At 41.1% G+C, this 24,885-nt stretch overlaps 1 protein-coding gene across 2 annotated transcripts in view; it reads right to left on the bottom strand.

The window, feature by feature from the left end:
- Window positions 1–24,885, bottom strand: part of LOC144692649 (potassium channel subfamily T member 2) — a 794,243-nt gene that overhangs the window by 184,513 nt on the left and 584,845 nt on the right. For both annotated transcript variants that reach the window (XM_078561726.1, XM_078561725.1), the window contains one exon: window positions 7,301–7,429. In XM_078561726.1, the coding sequence (XP_078417852.1) occupies window positions 7,301–7,429 (129 nt within the window). The remainder of the gene's footprint in view (window positions 1–7,300; window positions 7,430–24,885) is intronic.

Here is a 24,885-nt window from a genome sequence, read left to right as displayed (position 1 = left end):
AATTCAAATTCTCGTGAGCTCTTCTAGCCCATTCCGTGGTCCATTTAATAAGAAATCCTTCCTTTGATATAAGTGATGTGTCATCTCACCTACCTGCCCTCCATAACTGATCAGGGAACCCAGAGGTGGGATGCTAATTTAGTTGCTCTGGTAAAGAGCCTTAGAAAGCCTGTCCACATGGAACTCAGATTGCCAACCTGAAAATAATGCTGCCATTCTGACAGGGGTTGGATTAAATCCATAAGATTCTGCCCAAGACTTTGTAACTTGATGGGTGTGAAATGTTTCCTGATTACAAAGAGACACAAATGAGTTTCCCATTTACAGTTTATCAGGAGCAAAATCCTATGGAATTTTGTTAGCTACTATTTCAGCCTTTTTTCTAAAACTGTGAGAATATAGTTTCATTTTTATATTTTTAATACCAAATTCTATTAGAAATGCTTTAAAAATATTGAAATGTGTGGATTCTATTTCAGAGTTCCAGCTGAATCTGTGTTTTATTTAATTAACTGTTCATTGAATGTGTTTTACTTTGTTTTCTTAAACTAAGAACCTTTAACTTTGAAGAAGATTATAATTCTAGCCCCTTTTTGGGGCTATTCTGGATGAGACATACTCCTCAGATGATCACTCACATTTAAGGATGAGAAAGACAGGCCTCACAGACACATGGTTCTGAAGAACTGATCTAACTCTCCCCAAAGGAAAGGAATCACTACAGAATATTACTGCCCACCAGATAGCCTGTTTAACAAGTTACAGTTAGATTATTACAACCAAGATATTATAAGAGTCCGGACATCTCTCCTCAAAAACACACCACTCTACTGAAGAGTGTGCAAACGCTTTTCAAGTTTGAATACAGAAGATTATATGAGACAATATATTTTCTAAATTACATAAACGTTTATCAAAGAACTGAGCATGCAATTAATTTTTGATGGTAATCGCAACATTGATAGTTCTAGACAACTAGACAAAGAAAGCATAATCTTGTTTCTAATAGAGAATCCAAGTCTTATTAATGCTACAGAGAGACATTTAAGATATCCATCAATACTTAATGTAGTATTTACCTTAAATCCCAGAGTAGAAAGCTACTGAGTCTAAGAGTCTAGCAAAATACTTCTGTCCCACTTAAGGGGAGAACTATCGTCACTACACTACAGCAACTATGCCTTTACCTTGAGAGACATCGGAGTTTGTCAACAGCCTTCAAGCAAACAGGATACTGATGGATGCAGACATGGTCACTACACTCAGTTTCCAGGATTCAGTTGGCAAGTTATTTAGGGTCACCTTTAAGGATTTCCATTGTTAGATTGTACTACCTTACAATTTATCAATGCCTTGCTGAGGTAATGTGGAGGCCAGATCCTGTCTTTTTCAGAACTGCCTTGTGGTAAAGGATATACTATATTCGACGTCACAGGATGTTATTGTCCTTGAGAACACATTTATGCCCACAGGCATGTTTATAAACATCTTGAACCTTTGTTAGATGAACTCTGCTTATAATTTTGAATCCTTACTTCATAGGAGAATCACTCCTTTTAATCTTATAATTCCTTATTTATAGCTGAAATTTCATACAACTCCATACTTTTAGCTGCGCTTGTTCACAACTTGTCTACTGCAGCTCTGACATATAATTAGGCTTCTTTGTGCAGATTAATAAAGCAGTTATTTGCATGTGTTTGTTTAAACAAATGCAGTATATAATGTGTTGTTTCCCTTTATGCATTACATTGGATTGCTGAATTATGCAGCCTGCTAAATTCGATAGAAGGCAGAAAGATATTCACAACTAATAGTGATTTGCTATTATAGCTTTTAGAAGTTATATTTTTTGTTGCCAAATTTCTCTTCATTTATCAATTCTTAATGATGAAATAATTATTTATAACTGGAAAAAATATTTACAATGTTAAATTATTTAAAATATTTATGATTTCATACTTTATATTAACAGGTACTTGTAAGAAATGTTTCATCAAATATATTGATTTTTTTTGCTTACAGGCAAGGGAAAGAAAGCATTAGACATGGACAAGAGTATGCATATTAAAGTCCAAATCCAACCCAAGCAAATTGTAGATGAACTGGAAGGTTGCCAAGGAGGACCTTGTTGCAGTCCTTCTGTAGCTAACCAACCCGAACACTGATATTTCAAAATGTTAAATTAGCTCTTTTTATTCACAAATGATTGCCCTAAATTTAATATTGAACAAACTAGGTATGCAATTCAATTAGTGGGCCTGTCTGTCTTTCACTATTCCCTCAGCTTTTGCAGACTTTCACTCTCCTTAAATATCTATCACTCTTACACTGCCTTGCTGTCTCCTGCACATTTTCTTGCACACAGTTTCCAAATGGTACATACAACATAAACATTAGCAATGCAATAACAAAATGTTTTTTAAGGGAAATTTATTGCTGCTAGGATATTGATTTATTCACTCCAGTGGGTCTTCTAGGAACATGACTACACTTGGGTGTCCTAATGCATAGAGTCAGAGAGCCATGGAGTCGCAGAAGGAGGCTATTCGGCTCATTGAGTCCATGCTGCCTCTCTGAAGAACAATCCAATCAGTTCCATTCCACCGCTCTACCCCTGAAGCCCCCTGCAAGTTTATTTTCTTCAAGTACCTATCCAATTTCTTTTTGAAATCATGAATTGTCTCTGCTTCCACCACCCTTGGAGGCAACGAGTTCTAGGTCATTACCACTTGCTGCGTAAAAGAAGTTCTTACTCACATCCCTTTGCATCTCTTACTGAAAACCTTAAATCTGGGTCCCTTAGGTCTTGTACCATCGGCCAATGGTAACAGCATTTCTTAATCAGCCTTTCCTTAAAAGCTAACCTAAACCTGTCATAACCTTGTACACCTCTATCAAATCTCCCCTCAATCTCCTATGTTCCAAGGAGAACAACCCAGCTTCCCAAACCTATATTTGCAGTTAAAATCCTTCATCCCTGGAACCATTCTTATAAATCTCCTCTGCATCATCTCAAGGATTCTTACATCCTTCCTTAAGTGTGGTGACCAGATTGGATGCAACGCTCTAGATGTGGCCTAACCAGAGCTTTATAAAGGTTCAGCATAACTTCCCTGCCTTTGTACTGTATATGAAGCCCAAGGTCCCAGTTTTGCTAATTACTCTCTCAATGTGTCTTCAAGGATCTGTGCACATGGATCCCAAGGTCCCTCCATCCCTGCACACTCTTTAGAACTGTGCCATTATTGCCTCTTCCTCTTCCTTCTGCCAAAATGCAGCACCTCACATTTCTTTGTACTAAATTCCACCTGTCACTTCTCTTCCCATTCTGCTAGACTATCTACGTCCTGTTGCAGTCAATTTGTATCATCTTCATTGTCAGTCACACCTGTTAAGTTTGGTATAATTGGCAAATTTTGAGATTTTACTTAGTATTCCAATATCCAAGTCATTTATATATATCAAAAGCAGCAATGATCCTAGCACTGAGCTTTGCGGAAGTTCTGAAAAGCAACCATTTACAATGACATGCTGTCCTCTGTCCTTAAGCCATTTTTTTTATTCAGGCTGACACTGACCTTCCTATTCCATCAGCCACAATTATGTTAATCAGCCTTTTATGTGGCACTTTTGTCAAATGCTTTCTCAAAACCCATACAGACAACACCCATTGCTTCCCTTCATCAACCTTCTCTGTTACTACATAAAAGATTTCAGTTAGATAAGTCATGCATGAATATTGGATCATCGGCCTTTAACGTGCAGCATTCACTTATTTCCAAGCTTGGCAGTACTTGATTAATGTGCATCATCTCATTTCTATGCTGATTGAATTGGTATCCTTTCCTGCACTTCATTAATATCAGCAAGCGCTATAATTTGCAGTTTAATACAGTTATCTGATGGCCAGAACCCAAAATGTCCAACTAAGTTTGGCAGCCAGGACATAAACGTCAGAGCTGCAAAAGCGAGGACTACAAAATTGCATACAAAAGTGAAAGGCAGCAGCTAAATCTGATAGCTGTCAATGTGTCATTGCTGTGCAGAATATGAAATATGTGCACACAGTACAGCTAAGAGTGGTCATAAATTACACAGACACACACCTTCTCCCTACATTGCAATTAGGCACAAACAAACAAAATAAAACAAAAACATACAAACTAATTACTGGATTGGCATCCAAATTTTAATCAAATCTGCAGCCAATCCAGCTCAATACAAAACGTTAGTTTCTCCAGGCTTTCTGTGTTTATATCGTCAGACTAACAAGAATTCGTGTCTCTAGACAGAAGCATACATCAAGTGAAAATGATCTTCAACCAGAAGTGTCTCAGTACAAAGTGTGAAAAATTACTAGAACAGGGTGTCCCATGCACAGGAAATGACACATAGTGAGAATAAAGCAAAAACTGCAAATGTTAAATATCATAAAAACAGAAAATGTTGCCAACACTTAGAAGTCAGACAGCATCCGCAATGACAGCAAATGATAACACAAGAGTTAATATCAGGTGTGATCCCTATTTGTACAACTGAAAGGTATTGGCAATACTATGTCAATGAGTTGAAGATGAGGTGGGATTGGACTTGAGGGTCTCTGAACATATGCCCAAAACCATAGCAGAGTTTCTCAATTACAGGGTTAACTCCTAGTGCTCTGAACATTAAAGTCCAGCTCTCAGCTTTTTGTTATTCATATGCCAGCCTGGTTTCAGCAGATTTATTACCTAAAATATTAATAAATGTTTTGTAATCTCATGACTGAAACTACAGCAAATCTCCCAAGTACGACAATATAATTTCTACAGCAAAATGCAGCAAGTGGAGGATAGTTGCCTAATACAAATGATGTCTATAAATTTAATTGAAGTTCATTACACCATAATTGATGGAGAATTTGTCCAATCATCTCCACTCTGTCCAAGATTTGCAGTGTCACTGTATACCGCATGAAAATATGGCATGGCTCTATGAGTCATTAAAAGCTTGTGACTTTGCAACTTTGGCTACAATGTGCCAGGTATATGAAGTGGATCAGTAGCGAGGAATTACTTTTTCAAGGTAAAAAGACTGGCGTAGATGATACTGGGGAGTGTTTGTGTGATGACGACAAAAAGTGACCGAAGATCAGCTGAGGGAGAACAGCTAAGGTTGCAGGCTGGCACTTTGGCTTTCTCACTTGTGCTCCTTCCTTGTTCTCACTGGGATCTTCATCATCAGATTGGGGAAGCTCTGCTTGCTGTGCAGAGTCTAAATCCTGACCCCCATTGCAGAATTCAGCAGATCACCATAACGCAGGGTACAGTCTGTGGGCTGTACTGCACAGCAACCCCAGATCTGTCCAGGAAACAAGAACATTTCTTTTCAGCAGCCTAGAGATGTGCTCTATGACGGCTCCAGCGGTCCCTTGGAGCTGGCTATATCTGCGTGTGGCAATTGAGCACAGGTCACGTAACAGGTCTTTGTGCCATTTGTGCAGAGGGTGCTCCTATTTCTCTTGCAGCCAGCCTCTGATGTCCTAAGCCTAGTGAAATAATGGAGGATGGTGTACCAGCACATTATGAATGTATCATGACAGCTGTTAGGAAACCTGGTACAAACCTCCATGATTCAAGGCAATCGCTCACCACCTGAACATTCAGAGCACAGCCTTTCCTATTTATGAAGGGTACTGGCTGACTGGGAGATGCCCTCAACACCATGTACGCACAATCAAGAACCTCACGAGTCTACAATTGCAGCAAATCTCACAGCCCTTTACTGCTGACTACTAGCACCCATCAAGATTGTAATGTAATTATTGTCCCTGGAAGAGGTGGTGACCTACTTGATGCAGGCATGGACAGATGATAGACGTATGTGACTGATGTCACAGACTGCATTCTGGACTAAGCCTGACTGAAAAAAATAAAGGCCATAGTCAATTTGACTGCCATAGCAATGCATATAGCCAACAGGGAGAGTGGTTTGCAGGTCATATTGCAATGAGTTGCACAGGTCTCCAGTGATCTGGAGGAGCATAACCTCCTTATAAAACTACAGGTAACTCACTCTAGGTCTATAGTCCCAATAAGCTGGGTATGTACACCTGCAAGCAGCCCTGCTACTTCATGTGTGGTTTCCTGTTATGTCTTTTATTCTAAGCAATGTCTAGCTTTGTCTTTAAAAATTCCCAATTGCCACTGGTTAATGCCGCTAATAAAATCTTCAAGAAATTTCTATGTATGCCTGGGCCTCAGATAATTTTTCTTTTGATGAACTGAGGTATGTGAATAAAATGGATGCTCCCATTTAGAAGCAATGGGCAGAATTTAATGCATTTAAGAGGCAAGAGGGTGGTGGGCGAAGACACTGTTGCCTTCCTGCTTCTTACCCAATTAAGTCCATGGTGGGAAGGCCCGTGGATGGCTTCCATGACCTGTCGCCGACTGAGATGGCGTATTAACCCACTGGTTGTGTGTGTGCGTGTGCGCGAGTGTGCGTTTTTGCGGTCTCTTGGGAGATCCTTCATTCAAAGCCACTCAGTGCTTGATTGGGAGATCTGGCATTGGGAAGGGAGCCTGCTGAGAGCCACCCTGCTGCCCTTGCTGCCGAATCCCCCTACATCCGCTTTCCCCACAACCCATCTGCCAGCCTCACTCATCTGTGGCTGGGATCCAGCGACAAGATTGAGTCATGGGTAGGTGTTTTATTGGCAACAGTCACCGCCTCCCCAGCGGAGCTGCTGTTCAAAAGAGCTGCTGGCCTCTGATTGGCCAGCAGCTCTTGACAGGCAGGCCTTCTACTCCCGGGCTTTTAATCCCGGGAAAGGCCCATTGCTATCCAGTTAAGTGCCTGAGTAGCACTTAATTTGTCGGTCTTCCCTAAAAGAAACGACATGGGGCTCTAAGACCCAATATTGCCTTAAATATTGCCCAACGATTCACCTTTCAAGTAGATTAAAACAGGTGCTAAAACTGAATACAGGAACACAGAATGTTGCCTTTATTTTTTATAGTTTCTTTTAAGTTCAGAAATGATCTTCAGTTAACTCAAATAACATTTAATAATTATGCTACCAAAGATTGTTGAGTTGTCACTGAAACTTATTCAAAAATTGAAAACAACCAAAGGAAAATTAATAACTGTATTATATTCCTGTTAATTCAAACTTATCTGCTGGAAATAAAATAAAATAATTCAGTAGTTTGAACAAATTTAATAAAACGACATCGGAGACATTTTTGTATACATTCAATTTGAATTAATCGATAGTTTCAATGAACAATGCTTACCAATTAATGGATGCACATACCTCTGATGTTGCCAGTTTTTGTGATTCTGTCCGATAAATACCAATGGGAATGTCTCCTGATGAAGAGCAAAGCTTCTGATAAAGCCGCCCATATGTCCTGATCCACAGATCATCCTCTGTGATCTTCATCTGTATAAGCATAAGAGATGATTCTATTCAACATATACGGTCTTGACATTAGTCTACAGAATTTTCTGCACTTGCCCAGATTGGTGTTACTGACTCTAATTAAAGACAATGATGGTTTTCACAGAATCAGAAGGTAGAATAATGAATTATTATCACTAGATTATTGCACTGCTTCAAACTTTAATTTGAAGATGCCTTTTACTTCTGCACAATCGCAAGACTTTTTTTTGGAGATTGCAATTAAAGATAAACAAGTACTGAGCTATCTTCTCCAACATACCCATACTTAGCTACTCTTAATATACACCCTGACTCTTTTTAAGGGGATAACTTGGATTTAGTGACATCACTTAGTGTAAATATGTATAAATATACACTGCTCGAAGGCCCAAGAAAAATTTTCAATTGGTTCTTTCCATTGAAAGTTTGCATGTACTAAAGTGTAGCCATGCAGGAGCTGGTCTGTGTAATGCACTGCATTGTATTACTGCAGCTCCAGCCCTGGATTCCTCTCATTTCTTGAAGGCTCAGACCACAGTAATTCAAAAATAAAGATGGACAAAATGTGCCATATATTGTAATTCATATTTCAAAGATTCAAGATAATTAGCAGACAGACTGACAGATCATCAACCAAGTAACTATGATTAGCAGTCCAGCTGTTAACTGTCAAGTGGAACAGGTATCGCTAGTCATCTCAATCAGCAGCCAGAGGCTACATTAAGGTAGCAACACTGTTTTTCATATTGAGACAGTTCACCTCGTCATGGCATGCATTTGCTTTGACAAAGCCGAGCTATTTTAACTTAATTGCGTCTGCTTCTTACTTTTGTGCAGCACACAAACCAACGCCATTTGATCAGGCTGACGTGTAAAAATTTTAACTGGAATCAAATCTCACACTTCATCTGTTTTGCATTTCAAGCCATTCTAGAGGAGGGAGCAGGTGACTGTTGCTGTGGGTCTAAATGAGTATAGTTTTCTCTGTTGGGCATTCAGTCTTTCCCTACCACGACTGTGCAATCCACAGCTGGACAAATGAACCTTGTCATTTAATAGCAGTTGCGTGACTCAGCAACTGAGAAGCACTGAAGAAACATTAGGAGCATTCAATGATCTGGCCCTACCAATGGTGATACCAGTGCCGATAAAGAATGCATCTCAGGAAATCATAAACAATGCAGCCTACAATCTTCCTATCCATTCAATTTGTCGGCACATTTCAGGATTACTATTGTACATCGGTTTCTTGGGAAGTTCTGCTCAGGCCTTGACTGAAAGGAATGGTGTTAAAAAGGCCAGGTTAGACTGGTTCATTTTCATAATGATTTGGTGTACGCCAGTTGGGGTGGGCAAAGTAAAGGCTCATTTTTAGCACAGGGATAATGATTGGGGGCCACAGCAGGCAGTGAAGTATCTCCAGAGCACGAGGTCTGCCAGATTTTAACTTGCTGATTACCATATTGACTCCTGCCTGAAGCATGTGGGAATTATGTCATTGGCAGGACGCAGAAGTTAAATGCATGGGGCGGGGGAGCTGGGGTCGGTTCGATGGATCAGGCTGCCACTGGTGATCACAGAAAAGTACAAAAGAAATGGTAGTGGGAATAAGCTCAATCTATGATTGGTGGAGTGAGCGGAGGGAAGGTAGTGGTGTTAGACGTTGGGTAGAGGAGGTACAAGGTGTCTGTAGGAAAAAGAACGGGACTCCTGTTCTTCTTGGTCCACAAGGAACTATTAAAAATGAAAAAGTTACACTTATTTAGTTGTCCTTTGGGAAGGATTCTGGCGGTTTGAGACTACAGACCACTCTCTTGTTGAAACGAGAATCGGGAGCGAGACTAATCCCACCATTGCAATCTGGCCTCCATCTCTAGACTGCCAACAGGCAGGATCTTCCAGGGGTCCAGGTCCTAAGTAGGTTGGAGGTTGGCCTGCCCCCCGAGGCAGGAATGGAGGCGGAGTGAGTCCAAATTGGGCAGATTAAAAGGCCTGCCTCCATTCCCAAAAAGTCTAAGCCTGGTGCTTCCGAGCCAATCAGTGGGTTACCTATATATATTTGAACCTTCTGACCACTTAAAATCACCCCTCCCCAACCCCCTCATACTTCCTCATCCTCACCCCCTCAAACCTTCACACTTATCTCCTCACCCATTACACTCCTCACACTCATCACCCTCACCCGCTCGCCCTCGTCTCCGCACTCATGATCCATTTTATGAACAGAAATCACACATCCCATCATAGCAGTTGGAAGCCATTGAATAGCCCATAAAACTGAGTAAACAAACACTTCAGAACAATTGTATAATCAATATGAATTATTTGTAAAATGATTAAGCAGTTGAGTGCAGCTAAGATCCCATAAAACTCCCTGAGAAAAACAGTCTTCAAAGTACCTCTCTAAACAGTGTGAAGCACTTGGAAAGCAATTAAACAGTTGGGCTACAACCAAGAGCCCATAAAACTCCCCAAGTAAACAAAAAGACTTCAGAACTACAATCTCAACAGATGTCTAAACTGAATACATAAAAGCAATGAGGAAATATGAAACATTTAAATTTGGTTATCATACAAGGTCACCTTTTCAATAGTGTGAAGTGCACTCTACATTTTTATCCATTAGACAAAATTTTTAAAACTCATCTGATGTAAATTCTGCACATTTATAATGTGGGTTTTTTACCTGACACTTTGCCAGTTGGCAGAAATAAAAATCAGGTAGATAAATTAATTACTGGGTAGTTACATTTTCCAATCAAAGCATGTCACAACTCACCTTATTGAACATAGATACAACTCATGCTACAGCATTTAACGATGAACTATAAAGGAGGCAAAACCATTTTACTTACCTTTTAAACTCTTCTCACCTCCAATCCATGGTTCACGCTTTCATGTAGCTGGTGTAGAACCCATCAGCTGCTAAAGTCTACCTCCATGAAAATTAAAAACTCACCTGGGCAGACTCTGAGTGAGCCCACAACACTGTCAGTTTCATTCTTCACTGGAGCGGATGGACTCCAAGGCCCACTCCCTTCCCACACCTTCGTGAAAGTGGCCGAGAGTTGGAATGGAGGTGGGACCTTTGGTTGCCCTGTTTGTCAACATTTCTTTTTCAAGTCCTACCTCCATTTGGCCCTGATTGGGATCATAAAAAACCAGTCAAATGTGCTCCTTAGTCAGGCCTGTGGTTAAAATAGGGCGTGTGCTCCCATGATTTAATTGGGACATAACATTGCCATTTATAGTCATTTGGTTGTACAGAACTTGAATATTGCTGAAGAAAGACACATGTTGTTGAAGCTTTCATCTTGCACTCATCAGGGCAATTAGCAAGAATAACAAATGTAAAGGGGACAACAATTTATACTGCTTAAGAGGTTGGTTGGCAAATGGACTCTGATTGGTAGAAGCATTGCCATGGAGAAACTGGTGCATTTTCCATGCCAACACCTCGACCAGAGCCCACCTGCCCACCAATCTCTTCTCATGCAGTATAAATTGTTGTTCCCTTTACATTTAATATTCTTGAGAATTGTCCTGATAAGTGCATGACGAAAAGTTTTGACAACATGTGTCTTCAGAAATTACCATTTATATTGGACTCCTGCGGGCTAAGTGGCCCTACTGTGCTTGATTTCAAACTAGTTTAAATGGTATAGGTGGAAATGCATCAGGAAAAAGGCTTGAACACCCATCTTAAAGTTCCATGGCCTCACTACTCCCACTGGGCAGCGGAATTAAAATTTCACACCTGTTATGTGACCTGCAGTGATGTTCCATAGTAACTTGCGTAATGGAGGTTTTGTTTTGCTCCCAAGGGTTTTGTTTTTTACTCAGCTGATTTTAACATAAAAATGGAGTCAAACCATGTCCTCATCTTCTGTAAGGGAAGGTAGCCTTAGAGAAAAGTTACAGAGATCATGCAGGAATTTACTCTGAGAAGTCTTCCTTATTAGCTGCAAACTCATCCCAGATTCAGACGCCGCTAACATGATGTATGGAAGAATCTCACATTAAAAGAGGTTGCATGGAAAGGATAGGCCAGGTAGAAAGGACTTAGGTAGGCAAGGCAACCACAAGTAATCAATTGTATGTATTATAAGCGTACATTTTAAAACGTTTTGACGATAGGGTATATGAACTGAAAAATTGACATAAGCCATGCAATATGCAGAGCATACACTGGACAGTAAAATTGTTGACACAGGGAACTTTAACTGTTAAGTTAAAGCAGAAACTGCTGTAGGTTAATGCATTGAGTGAAACTGGGGGCATCTTGGTGGCAAAGAAGGATTTGGTCATTTATTTTAAAGGAGCCAGATGACCTTTAATTGCTCACACACTAAAGGCGCTTCTGAAATGGATTTCCTATTACAAGAAAAATCCATTATAACACTTTTTTTTGCAGTTTATTATCATTTTACTAAAAGAGGCTATTTACTGAAATGTGGCAAGGACAAAAACATAAATAAGCCTTTTGTGGTAAAATGGATGTCTGTCCACAGATTCAAACAAGTACCCACCTTATTTCAAACTAAAGCTGCTGTCATGTGTTTTGTTGCTATAGCTATAAGCAAAATTCAGTATCGAGGTTAGTGAGTGAAGTGTTCCAGTAATATTGTAGCAATAATGAGGATTTGGTTTGACAATATCACCAGTCTTAATACTCTTGTACTACACGTATTTTATTAATTATACCCCATACAAATAAACATTAACTTGAAATCATGCTTTTCTTGCATCGACAAAATGCTAGTATATGCAGATTATTTTAGCAATATTATATGCCCCAGCAACTATGCCAGCTTGGCACAGCTGGTAGGATTTCTAACTGAAAAACTAAAAGTTGGATGTTCAAGCCACACACCAGGGCTTAAACACACAACCTAATTTTCACCAAGGTATTGAAGGAGCCCTGATTCTCTCCTGTAGAACTGGAGGAACCCTGATTGCCTTCTATGGAACTGAATGAGCCCCAATTCTGTACTGCAGCAGCAGCAACAAAGCTCTACACAATATGAAGATTTCCAACAGAAAACTGTTCAGGGAGGGCAGTTGCTGTGAGCTACAATTTGATTCCTCACCCATGGTTTCAGAGGGATAATTGGATAGAGTTCTGACTCTGGTGACTCTGGTGAAAGTATTCATACGGACGTGGTGTGACAACAGAATTGAACTCAGATCTGATTGACTAGCCTGCAAGCATTCACTGTTGGGGGTTCTTATGTGACCTTTGGGCTAGCCACAGAATGTTCAATGCTTCTGGAACTGCACCTCACCAAGCAGTCTTTAAAAAGAAGAGAGAAGAATATTGTTGGAAAAAAAAGTCTTTAAAATACCAGTCAAAAAAAAGCAAATCAAAAAACAAAAATCATCTTTGTTTTTCCCCTTCATGCACTGCCAACATTTCTATTCCATCAGCTCTGTCAGGGAAAATATTTTCCTCCTGTTTGGAGATCTCTCTGCTTTATCGTCCCCCACCAACATAATCATTACATCTGGGTCACTGCCACAATTATAATTTGCAACTTATCATAATTATGGAATGCAGTTCACCACCTTCCTTACAGCCATCTCAGGGAGGCCCCTCCTGTTTTCAGCACAGGATACTCACACCTTCTTTCAACTGGGAATATCATGAAATTCATGCTCATTTTTCTCTTGTCATCTTGGAAAGAAATTCCCGAGGCCATGGGAGATGGTTTGTGAGCAATCAAGGTGGGAAAGCTGCAGAAATTGACATCAGATCACAATCCTGATGTGACCTTTCCCTGTTCTGGCCTTCCCTGGAATGGGATAGAAGGCGAGTGGGGAACTGCCTTGGACCTGTCGGGTAAGTAATTAAGTTGTTGAGGTAGTTAAGAAGCCAATTAAAGACCCGTTCTAAGCCAGAATACTGAATTTTCCAGACAGGGCACCTGTTTCCTGACCTGTCAGTAACTTGCCAAGGTCAACGAGGTGAGTGCAGGGAGGGAAGAGCTCCTTCAGTAAAACTGACAAGCTGGGAAGATTTTAATCAGCAACACTGAAGAGCTCCAGCTGTGGCCATTGTGAGATTGCAGTTCAAAGCACCTCTTCTCTCGGAGAGTGCTATCACTGATTGACAAGTGATCCACAACTTCTTGAAAGGCACTTCACCTGTCTAGTATTTCACTCACCTTCAGCTGCTCTTCCCTGCTGCCAGCCTCCAGCAGGGTATTGGTGCAACTTATGCAGTTCCACCTTCCACCTCTGATGAGGGTTGAGGGCAGAAGCCACACCACTGCCAATAGCTCCAGCAGCAGCAGGGACAACACCAGCTGCCTTTGCCGGAACAGAATGCCTCTCCAAAGGCCAGATTGAATGGATACTAAGATCCAGCTGAAAGAAGGCGAGGCCCCCAACACAGGGTCCACAGGCAGAGGACCAGCTTTCTCAACATGTCTGAGGCACTGATGCTCAGATGACACAGGCTCTGGCGTCAGGTCACCGCTGACGGATGCAGCCTCGTGGAACAAGAGCTTCATCCCAGTGCAGCAGGTGGGTACATATTGCCAATGGTCAACAAAGTACCTGTCACTGGAGGATAAATCTACCCACCATCTGCAACTCTCCATGGATATCTGCCAAGTTTTCGGCTCTTTCCTGCAGGGAGTGAAAGCAGAGAGGTATAACTGTTCATAATGGCTTGTGTAGAGAGGAGGGAAGGCTGCCATTTTTGGAGGGTGGCTGTGAGGCCAGGGTTAAAGAGGGCAAAAGGCTGAGGGTGAGTGTGAGGGTTGGCTGCTCAGCTGGGGATGTGAGGTTCCTGTAGATAGACAAATGAGTAGAACTGCAAGGAATGTTGAGGCATGCTTTGCAGGAGAATGCTGGGCAAATCAGCGTGTGGCACTTGACAGACAAGCTTAATGTCATTCACTAAAATAAAAACAGAAAATGCTGTAAAAACTCAACAGGTCTGGCAGCATCTGTGGAGAGAGAAACGGAGTTAACATTTTGAGTCTGTATGGCTCCTCTTTAGAGCAGAAGGAGGTAGAAATGTGATGGATTTTATACTGTTGATGAGAGGTGGGGTGGGTGGGGGGGAGGCCTTGCATGGAGCAGATGGACCAAAAATAGACCATCAGGGATAGGTGGGAGCTCAGGAGAAATTTTATAAAGATGTCATGGACACAGGACAAAGGGAGTGTTAATGGTAGCATTAAAGATTAAAGAAGGTGCTAATAGTGGCATAAAGATAAGATAGCAGAATGTGTTAATTGCAGAACACGGGTCGGGCTCTGTGAAAGCAGAACATAAGAACAAGTTACAGATGACCCTGTGGGGGGAGGGGATTGGGAAAATACTTATCCTCCGTTCTCCATTTTGATCTTTTTTAACCACCACAGATGCAAATCAGTGGCCCAGAATTTTCTCTCAGCGTGCGTGCCGAATCCGCGGGCCTGGAAGCAGAGGTCTGTTCCCACCCAACATCGACAGCCGACAGGCAGCCAGTGTGAAAGTTGCCCGCTGAACGGGCCCGCGCTGTTTGGGGCTGGGGGTGCAGGAACAGGGCCAGCTCCTCTGTGAAGCCAGCTACAGGTGGGGGGTTTAAACAGATTGTAGGAAAGATGGTGGGAAGACCGAGGGAACAAGTTTTGGACTTTGTGCAGTGGCAGGACCCGCTTCAGAAACAGTCGATTACTGTTATCCTGCAGCTCAGACAGGACCAACATCTGAAAGGATTTAAGGCATTATGGCCAGAGCACAAAGCCAAACAAGTGGTAACAGAAATGTCCAAACACAAACAGCTCCTTGTTTCTCTGATGACTGCTTGTGGCCAGTCAGTGATTGACAGGAAATTCTGCTGCCAAGTGATGGCGAGAGGAAGCCTCCACATTTCACCTAGAAAGCCTGGACAGAGGTGGTGGTGATAGAGAGCAGCTGTGGGCTCATGCATTGGACCTGGGTGCAATGTCGGAAGAGGGTGAATGATCTTCTCTGCTCTGTAAAGGTGAGTAAGAAAACCACTTGCATCTTGAATGAATGTATTTGTGTGGGCAAGGATTTGGTGGGGCTGAAAGATGGTAAGGACTTGGCTCTAGACACAAAGGAGACATGTGCCCAGCAAGGCTGTTTAGGCAGGATGGCAGGCAACCCTAGAAGGGAGAAGTCCTGCAATGTGTTGAGCACATGGACAAGTGATGTTGGGGAGGAGTGTGTACACCTCAGCCATACAGAATATGGACTCATAAATCTGCTTTTGTCTTCACAGGAGAAGAGGAAGCACAATGTATTGGAATGCAACCCTACAGGTGGTGAAGTTCCAAATCTGGCAGTATTGACGCCAATGGAGGAGGACATTTTAGAGTTGTCATGCAAGCAGGGGGCAAGATCTGTTGGTTGAGGAGTTGCATGGGTTTTTGAGGTTGGTGACAGTGAAGAGGATATACTTTTGATGAGGGAGGCATCAGAAATAAAGGGTTCATGGGCAAGGAATGTGAGTTTATGTTCACTGTTCCTCTGCGAGCTCGCATCATTATAAGTTTGAACTGCATCATGCCAATGTGCACAATACAGCAGCAGTTACTTACTCTGTTTCTTTAATGCTCATGTATGCTCACTGCTGTTTTTCATCCATCAGATGGATCATCGTTCAGACCAATCGAGGATCCATAACTATAACAGTGAAGGACGAGGGACCCTCAGATGCTGCAGCATCACATCCTCGCTCTGTGCCTCAAACCACCCCAGATACTGGCACCTGAGTGTCAATGGACTTAAATATTAGACGATCAAATGACCGATCTTACGCTGCTGCCCATACGAATTTCTACACCAGAATCTAGGAAGAGCAGATGGCGCCTTCTTAAATGCTGATATATATGAGGATGTCAAAAAAATAGAAAATAGATTTGCAATCTTAATTCTGCGTAGTCTGCTATTTAATACATTTAAAGAGTTGCAATATATGAATTAACAGTATTCATAGCTAGTCTTGTGGGGACACAGGTTAGGCTCCTTCTTCTTACAAAGAATAATTACTCATCCAGTAAGTGCTATTTATATTGATTTCCCTTTAGGTCGTATCATTTTATCAAGTATAATTATGTACCCCATCACATTAAATTAATTGACAAACTAATCAATGTCGTAAAAAGGCAACATACGTATTTGCATTCAGTTTAATAGTGCCATGCTTATCTTAAAACAGAGTGTAAGGCATAATCTTACCAGTTGAGCGTGCGCAGCTTTGGTGGTGGACGGGTGGGCTACTTTTAACCTGGCCTGTCAGATTGGCCACCTGATGAGTTCTCCCCTCCAGCTGACCTTTCCAAAGGTGGATGAGCAATAGGAGTTGCCACCTCCAGCAGTGGTGCCTAGCCAATTAATGCCAATTAACTGGCCACTTGGGGCAGCTTTGGCACGCCTCCAGGATCTTAGTGGCAGAGGACAAGTCCTACCTTGTGGATGGAGCCTGGCAGGTCCCTGGAGGTGGCCAGCTAAATCGCTTATTTATACCCCCCAACTTCGATTCCCCCCCCTCCCCCTCCATTGAGCTGTTACTGCCAATGGGCCACAACCATGGCTGAGGGCCAGGCTATGGAGGGTTTCTCCTTCACGATGATGGCCCGGCAGCTGCAGCCATGAATAAGTTTAACATTTTCCTACATTAACTTTAACCTATACAAGAATGGCATCTGAAGATTTGTTGGTGTAAAACAGAACTAAGGCATGACTTGAATCTTGATTTGCAGTATAACCTTAGCATTGATGTTTAGCAAAACTGCTTTGTACCAGGTATAGATTTGAATACATTGTAAAAGCAACAATTGAATGATTTGCTGGGTTTTTTTTCCCTAGCATTCAAATAGTTATTATAAATTTCTAACATAATTGTGTTTAACCTTTATAAAATTACACTTCTCATTGCATGCAATGGGTGGAATCTTACTGCTTTTAAAGATTTTCTAAGGTCACCCTCTTCAAAGGGTGCCTCCATCATGAGGCATCCTTGCGTTCACCTGTCCCCTGCGGCATCACCTATCCCTCCCAGTGTGGGCCCTCCCACTGACCCAATCAGGTGCATGTCTGTCCATCATCCTTAATTGTACGCTGCTCCCAAAGGCAGCCTCTTAATTGGCTGTCTCTGGTTATTCGTGTAGGTGGGTAGTCAGTCACTACCCACTTTTGGTCTCGACCTTAGAAAATCTTTAAAGGCAGTAAGATTCCACCTATGGTATGCAATGATAAATGTAATCTTATAAGGTTAAACACAATGCTGTTATATATTTATTTGAATGCTATGGCAGAAACAGCAAATCATTCCAATGGTGCATTTACAATATATTCAAACCTATATCTGATACAAAGCAGCTTTGTTAAACATCAACGCAAATTAGGATTCAAACCATGCCTTAGTTATGGATTTACACTGAAAAACTTCAGCGTTGGTGCAAAGTCAAATGGTTGTGCACCCACAATACTACGGTAAATGCATTCTTTGGATGCCATTCTTCCGTAAAGTTAAATAAATCAAAACTCCATGATCTGTTAGTGTAGTTGCAGGGGCTGCTAACCTCCCAAAGATTGAGCACAGAGTAATAAGAACTGCCAAGATGCCTAGCATGCTGTATTGCTTATAGCTAGTGCAAAGGGAGATAGATGTCTGTGCAGAAGTTGTATGTAAGGAGTGTTAATCCTTCTAGTCAAATGAGGGGACTAATCCACAATGTGCCTGTAGCATCTAAGCAGCCTTCAATTTGCAGAGTAACCATTTGGAATGGGAATTGAAGGCATGGCAATCATTAAGGCCCCATGGCACCACTGCTGAGTCTCCTCAGCATCCCTAACCTTGTTCATTGTTCCCTCATTCCCCCTATCCAAGCCATACACCCCTCTCTATCATGTCAGAAAATTATCCAGTACAGACAACCAGACAGCTTGCCTTCAATGGCGATACTGTGGCCAGAAATCACTGGTAATTTCAAATAATTCTGTTAAAGCTCTCCAAATAAGAACGTTGCTTAAGTGCTTCTTTTAGTTATTTCCCTACACGTTGTCTATTTAATTATAAGTGATGCGTAGGTGTTGCATATCATATGAGTGGGAATGGATTTAGTTTACTTAGACCATTTACTCTGCAACATCACGCTTACCTGTCTGTATCTTGATGACAGTCTTAATATGGATCAAAAGGTTTAACTATTATGGTTCAGTAGAGACATATTTACTTCTTTTCATGTTTAGTAAATTAGCTCACTCTTTCTGTATTACATTAGGAAATATCCTACTGGTTTTAAATTCCTTTAAAAGCCTTAAATTCCCGAGTAAAATGCTGAAGGTCAAAAAACATCACATCAGTTCTTGGTCCATGATCAATGTTATTTTCATTAAAGTAAATGTCACACTATTTGAATATTCTATTCCCTACATTGCTTTTAAAATATTGGCTTTCTTATTTAAAATATTAAAATAAAATATATTCATTAATGAGATTGCCGACTTGTAATTTCTTTAAATATTCATTAAAAAAAACACAACTGCTACCATCACTTAAAGAAACTTTGTGCTCTTTCCCCAAGAATAAACAAGTAGGTCTCCTGTGGTTATACTGGTTAGTTGGGGTTACGTTGGGGAGTAAGCGACCAACACAAATGTATTATATAACAGAAGAAAATAAATTACCTCATGCACTCAGGCAGTGTTGTACAAAACTGTCAGAAAGCAATAAAAATAATTAACACCCACATACACAAAGGACATGTGAAAAACCCTTTTGTATATGGATCTCATTTATTCACTTGAATTATATAAAAAATGACTATGCATGAAAAATGTTTTCTCTCTCCTTGAGAAGATTCTGCAGTTGCTTTGCAAAATAAGGCTAACAAATGAGAAATATTACACACGTTCATTTTCTAATTAAAGAGAAAGGGTGAACTTTTATTTTGTTGCAATTGCAGCTTTAAGCATGATAAAGCTTGAAATGGAGATACCATGGGGATACAATGATGGAAACCTCCAAATACCGTAATATGGCTTTACAAATCTCAATAGGGGTCTAGTACAAAAGCAAAATACAGAAAAAGTTGGAAATCTGAAATAAAAAAACCAGAAAATGCTGAAAACATTCAGCAGGGCTGGCAGAATTAGTTCTGATAATAACTGGGTCACAGACCAGAAATGTTAAGTCTGTTTCTCTCTCCACAAATGCTGCCATACCTGCTGAGTATTTCCAGCATTGTGTTATTATTTCTAGAGGGGGCTAGGTATTGAGTGGTTGCTGATTCATTCAGTGCTTAATTCAGCCGCTGGGAGAAGGCAGTCAGATGTAGGTTGTAAATGCTGGGAGCAGACTCAGGGAAGCTGGGCTCTTGGAACAGTGACAGTATATCAGATAGTAAGAATATGTATATTGTTACATGGTTGTTTCCACATATTTAACCATCTCTGCCATGCTGGTTTACTCCTCAAATTTGGAGATCTGAAATAAGAATCCTCACATACCTTTGCAAAATGCATATGCACAAAACTCCTTCTTCCATATGGTAAGCTCCAATTCTCAGCCACCATCTTATGGTCAAGTCTCCAGCTCATGCGGACTGGAATGTGTACTTAACATTCCTGGCTACAATGGAGAACTAGGCAAAGGAAAAATGGAGGGGTGGCAATATTATCAAACATACCATTACAGCCCTGAAAAGGCATGAGGTACTTGAGGTTTCAAAGATAGAATCTGGTTAGAATTAAGCAGCAGATGAGGAGCTGTTATGTTGCTGAGTGTACACTATAGAGCACCAAATAGTAGGAAGGAGATAGTGGAACAAATTTGTAGGGACTTCCAATTATCTTTTGTATATAGACTTTCGGAGGAAAACAATGTAAAGGGCAAGAAGAACTTTCTTAAATCAGTACAATTCCATTCCAATAAGAAAGGAAAGAGTGTTGGATCAAGTACTGGGGAATGAAGTGGGGTAACTGGAGATGTTTCAATGAGGGAGCATTGCTGGAACAGTAATCTTAACTTTAGCTTTAGAATAGTTAAGTGCAAGGAACAATCAAAGGTGAGGATACTTAAACTGCAAGAGAGACAATTTCAGTGAGTTGAAAAAGGATTCAACCCATTAGAAACAATGATTGACATGTAAAACAGTAAATGAACAAGAAGGAGCCTTCAAAGTGTTCACATATGGACTAAACACATCTCTGTGAAGGGAAAAGGGAGGCCAGGGCTCCTTGGACAAGTAAAGATATAGAGGAAAACATTTGTTCATGTAACACTGCTTCAAGTGGTGCTGTGAAGACCACGTCAATTCCTTATCCTATGGCACCTTCCCATGCAAGCCCAGGTGACGAAACACTTGCCCTTTCACCTCCTCCCTCCTCACCATCCAAGGCCCCAAACAGGAAACAACAATTTACTTGGACTTCTTTCAATTTAATATGCTGTATTCACAATTTACGTTGCTGTCTCCTCTATGTTGAGGAGACCAAACGTGGACTGGGGGACCTGTGCTGTACGGAACACCTCTATTCAGTTCACAAGCGTAACCCTCAAACTTTCAGTCGCCTGTCATTTTAATTCTCCACCTTGCTTCCACTTTGATCTTTATGTCCTTGGTCTGCTACAGTGTTCCAATGGAGCTCTACGCAAGCTCAAGGGCTGGCACGTCATCTTTCAACTGGGCATTTTACAGCATTTTGGACTCAACATTGAGTTTAACAATTTTAGATCATAACCTCTGCAAGTTTTATTTGGTGTTTCTTTCCTGGTTTGTTTTTTTTCCCTTGTTTCTCTCTTATTTCCTTTTCTTTGCATTCAGACGGCAGCTAATCAGGATCCTGCCATTCAGACCTCCTCTGGACATCTTTTGTTTCTTTACTTTTCCCATTACCACTCCGATTGGCTTTGCTCCATAAAACTTTCTGTCATTTAATTTTTCCTGCCCTCCACCCTATCACAGACCACCCCTTTTATTCTTCTTCTTACCTCTTCACCTTTCATTTGCTCAAAACGTTTTATATTTTTAACTTTTCCCAGTAGTCATGAAAAGTCACAGATCTGAGACGTTAACTCTGTTTCTCTCTCCTCAGATGCTACCAGAGATGCTGACTATTTCCAACTTTTATTTGGCGAAGGCAATCAATGCCTGATAAATGTGTGAGTTGTTCACTGAAATAAATGAGGGGTTTGATGAGAGTTTTGCAGGTGATTTTGTGTATATGGACTTTCAGAAAGCACTTGGGCAAGTGCTATATAATTAACTTGCTAGCGAAATCCAAGCCCACGAGATTAAAGGGGCAGTGGCAGCTTGAATACTGAATTGGTTGTAAGACAGAAGGCAAAGATAGTAGCGAGCGGCTGTTTACCAAACTGGAAGGAGATATTCAGCAGTGCCCGCGCCCCCTCCCCCCAGGTTAGGTTTCTGGGAGTGCAGGAACAGAAGGACCCAGGTGTTCACACCCCTAAATCCTTGAAGTCGCAGAACAAGTTGATAAAGCTATATAAAAAAAACAGACAGGATTTTGGTTTTATAAATGGAAGCATGGAGTCCAAAAGCAAGGAAGTTATAGTAGATTTTTACAAATCATTGGTTAGGGCTCAGCTGGAGTATTGTGTCCAAATCCATGAACACTTTAGGAAAGAAGAGATTTGGGCAGAAGAGATTTACTGGAATGATACCAAGGATGAGGGATTTCAGTTATATAGAGAGGTTGGAGAATGTCTACCCAGCAGAAGTGGGGCTTGTTTGCCTTAGGGCAGAGAAGATTTAAGAAGAAATTTGACAGAAGCATGAGGATGTGAGCTGACATACAGTGATTGAGTAACCTGGGGCAGGCTGACAGCTCCAGGCCACGACAATATGGGGTTGAAAGAAAGTAGGTCAGTTGGAGAGGAGAGCACTGTCCGGCCAGAAAGCAGGTGGAGTGGTGTTATGAATCCTGAAGGAGCACTCCCACAAGAATAAAGAGGAAAGTACCTTTGGGATTGCCGAGTCCTCAGCTGATTCTGAATGAACATTGCCTTGGCCACAATGACAGCAGCAAAAGGGCAGCATGTCATCACCCACCATTTTAAAAATAATTGTTGTGCAGGGGAGGTAGGGGGGATTTTTACTTAGTCAATTGCTATGAGTTGTTATGCATTGTCTGGAAGCAGATTGAATCATAACTTTCCAAAAGGAACTGGATATATACTTGGAAAAGAAACATATGAAGAAAAGCTAGGCGATTCGAACCGATCGAATAGCTCTTTCAAAGAGCCAGTGCAGACAAAATGGTTCAATTGCCTCCATCTATGCTATATAATTCCATGATTTTCAGGCTGGGGATGAGTGGGCTGCATTTCTGCCCTTATGTCTATTAAAATCCACAACCAATTAGAAAATGTACTCAGTGACATAAATGTCTGCATATTTTGCAAAGTTTGAGCCAGTCAGCATTCACGGTGAGCTTTTTGAACAGACTGATTGCACGACACACCACTTTCAATTGATTTTGAAACTATTGACTGGGATAGGCAGTGGGGGAGGGGAAGTTGGTTGGGTCAATTCCAGCGCTACTTGCAACCATCCTCCCCGATCCTTCAGATAAGACATATTAGGATATAAAAGCACGGAAGAGATGCATTTAAACTAAGTGCTGCACATAAATCCAGAGGCACTGACCTCAGCTTCGTGCTGCTGAATAAAATCAATTCTTATATCATGGTGCTGTGGACTCTGCTTAGTTTTATTACTACTGCAAACAACACAGATGGAATTCTGACCGAACAATGAATAAAACTGAATTCATTTCCTCAATGTGGCATTATATTGCATTAAAATGCAATGACTTGAAATATTATTTAACATTATATGAGTAAAAAACATGTTATTGTTATAATGAACACATATTGTAATTGACACGCTGTTTGCTTCCTGTCTGTCTGCCATTGAAACAGACTTTTACTTACTGAACGTTTACAGTATCAGATGTCTGGAAGCAACTTCTTGCCAACGATGTAGTGCAAAATCTCAGGAACTGATTTCCCTGATTAATCAACAAGTAAGTACACTTGCCACTAAATACCTCTACATCCAAATTGTTTTAGACATGCATCTTGTGATAGTGCCAAGAAATGTCACTAGCCTGAGGCAAGTTAGGTTCCAGCTTTGGTGAGGGGTGGTAAACAAAATTACCCTTGTTTGCAACATTCATTTGTTTATTCTGCCATATTTTTCTGTCCTTTCCACTGGTTTTGATTCTTTTTAGTTTGTAGCAGCTCAAAGCAGTGAAAACTAGTGGTAGGCCAGAGGATTGGGAAATTTTTAGGAACCAGCAATGGATGATTAAAAAGCTAATAAAGAGGGGGAAAATTGATTATGAAAGTAAATTGGCAAGAAATATAAAAACAAACAACAAGAGCTTCTACAGGCATATAAAAAGAAATGGAGTGGCTAAAATGAGCATTGGGCCCTTGGAGGATGTGACTGGAGAATTGATAGCAGGGAACAGGGAAATGACAGATAATTTAGACCAATATTTAGCATCGGTCTTCACGGTGGAGGACACTATAAACATTCCAAAGATATCAGAAAAGCAAGGAGCTAATGGGTCTTGTAACAGTCTCTATCACAAGGGACAAAGTATTTGGCAGCCTAATTAGACTAAAGGCAGACAAGTCGCCAGGACCTGATGGCCTGCATCCAAGGGTTTTAAAGGAAGTGGCTGCAGACATAGTGAAGGCATTGGTTGAAATATTCCAGAATTCACTGGAATCCGGGAGGGTCCCAGTGCATTTGAAAACCGCTAATGTGACGCCCCTGTTCAAGAAGGGAGGGTGACAAAAAGCAGGAAACTATAGGCCAGTCAGCCTAATATCTGTTGTTGGGAAAATGCCAGAGTCCATTATTAAGGAAGAAATAGCAGGACATTTAGAAAAGCTTAACGCAATCTGAGTCAACACGGTTTTGTGAAAGGGAAATCATGTTTAACAAATTTGCTAGAGTTCTTTGAGGATACAACAAGCAAAGTTAAAAAGGGGAACTGGTAGATATAGTGTACTTGAATTTCAAGAAGGCATTCGATAAGGTGCCAAATAGAAGGTTATTGTACAAGATAGGAGCTCAAGGTATTGGGGGTAATGTATGAGCATTGATTGAGGATTGGTTAACACACAGAAGACAGAGAATTGGGATCAATGGGTCTTTTTCAAGTTGGAATGACGTAACTAGTGGAGTGCCCACAAGGATCAGTCCTAGGGCCTCAATTATTTATTAATATGTTAATGACTTCGAGGAGGAGGCGGAGTGTATCAAATTTGCTGATGATGCAAAAATAGGTGGGAGGGCATGTTGTGATGAGGACATAAGGAATCTGCAAGGCGATATAGACAGGTTGAGTGAGTGGGCAAAAACTTGGCAGATGGAGTTTAATGTAGCAAAGTGTGAGGCCATGCACTTTGGTAGGAAGAATCAAAAGGCAGACTATTATTTAAATGGAGAGAG

The sequence above is a fragment of the Cetorhinus maximus genome, chromosome 17 (genome assembly GCF_964194155.1).
Source record: "Cetorhinus maximus chromosome 17, sCetMax3.hap1.1, whole genome shotgun sequence".
Classification (NCBI taxonomy): Eukaryota; Metazoa; Chordata; class Chondrichthyes; order Lamniformes; family Cetorhinidae; genus Cetorhinus; species Cetorhinus maximus.
Note: the sequence above shows the minus strand (reverse complement) of the source record. Positions and strands in the feature narration are given on the sequence as shown.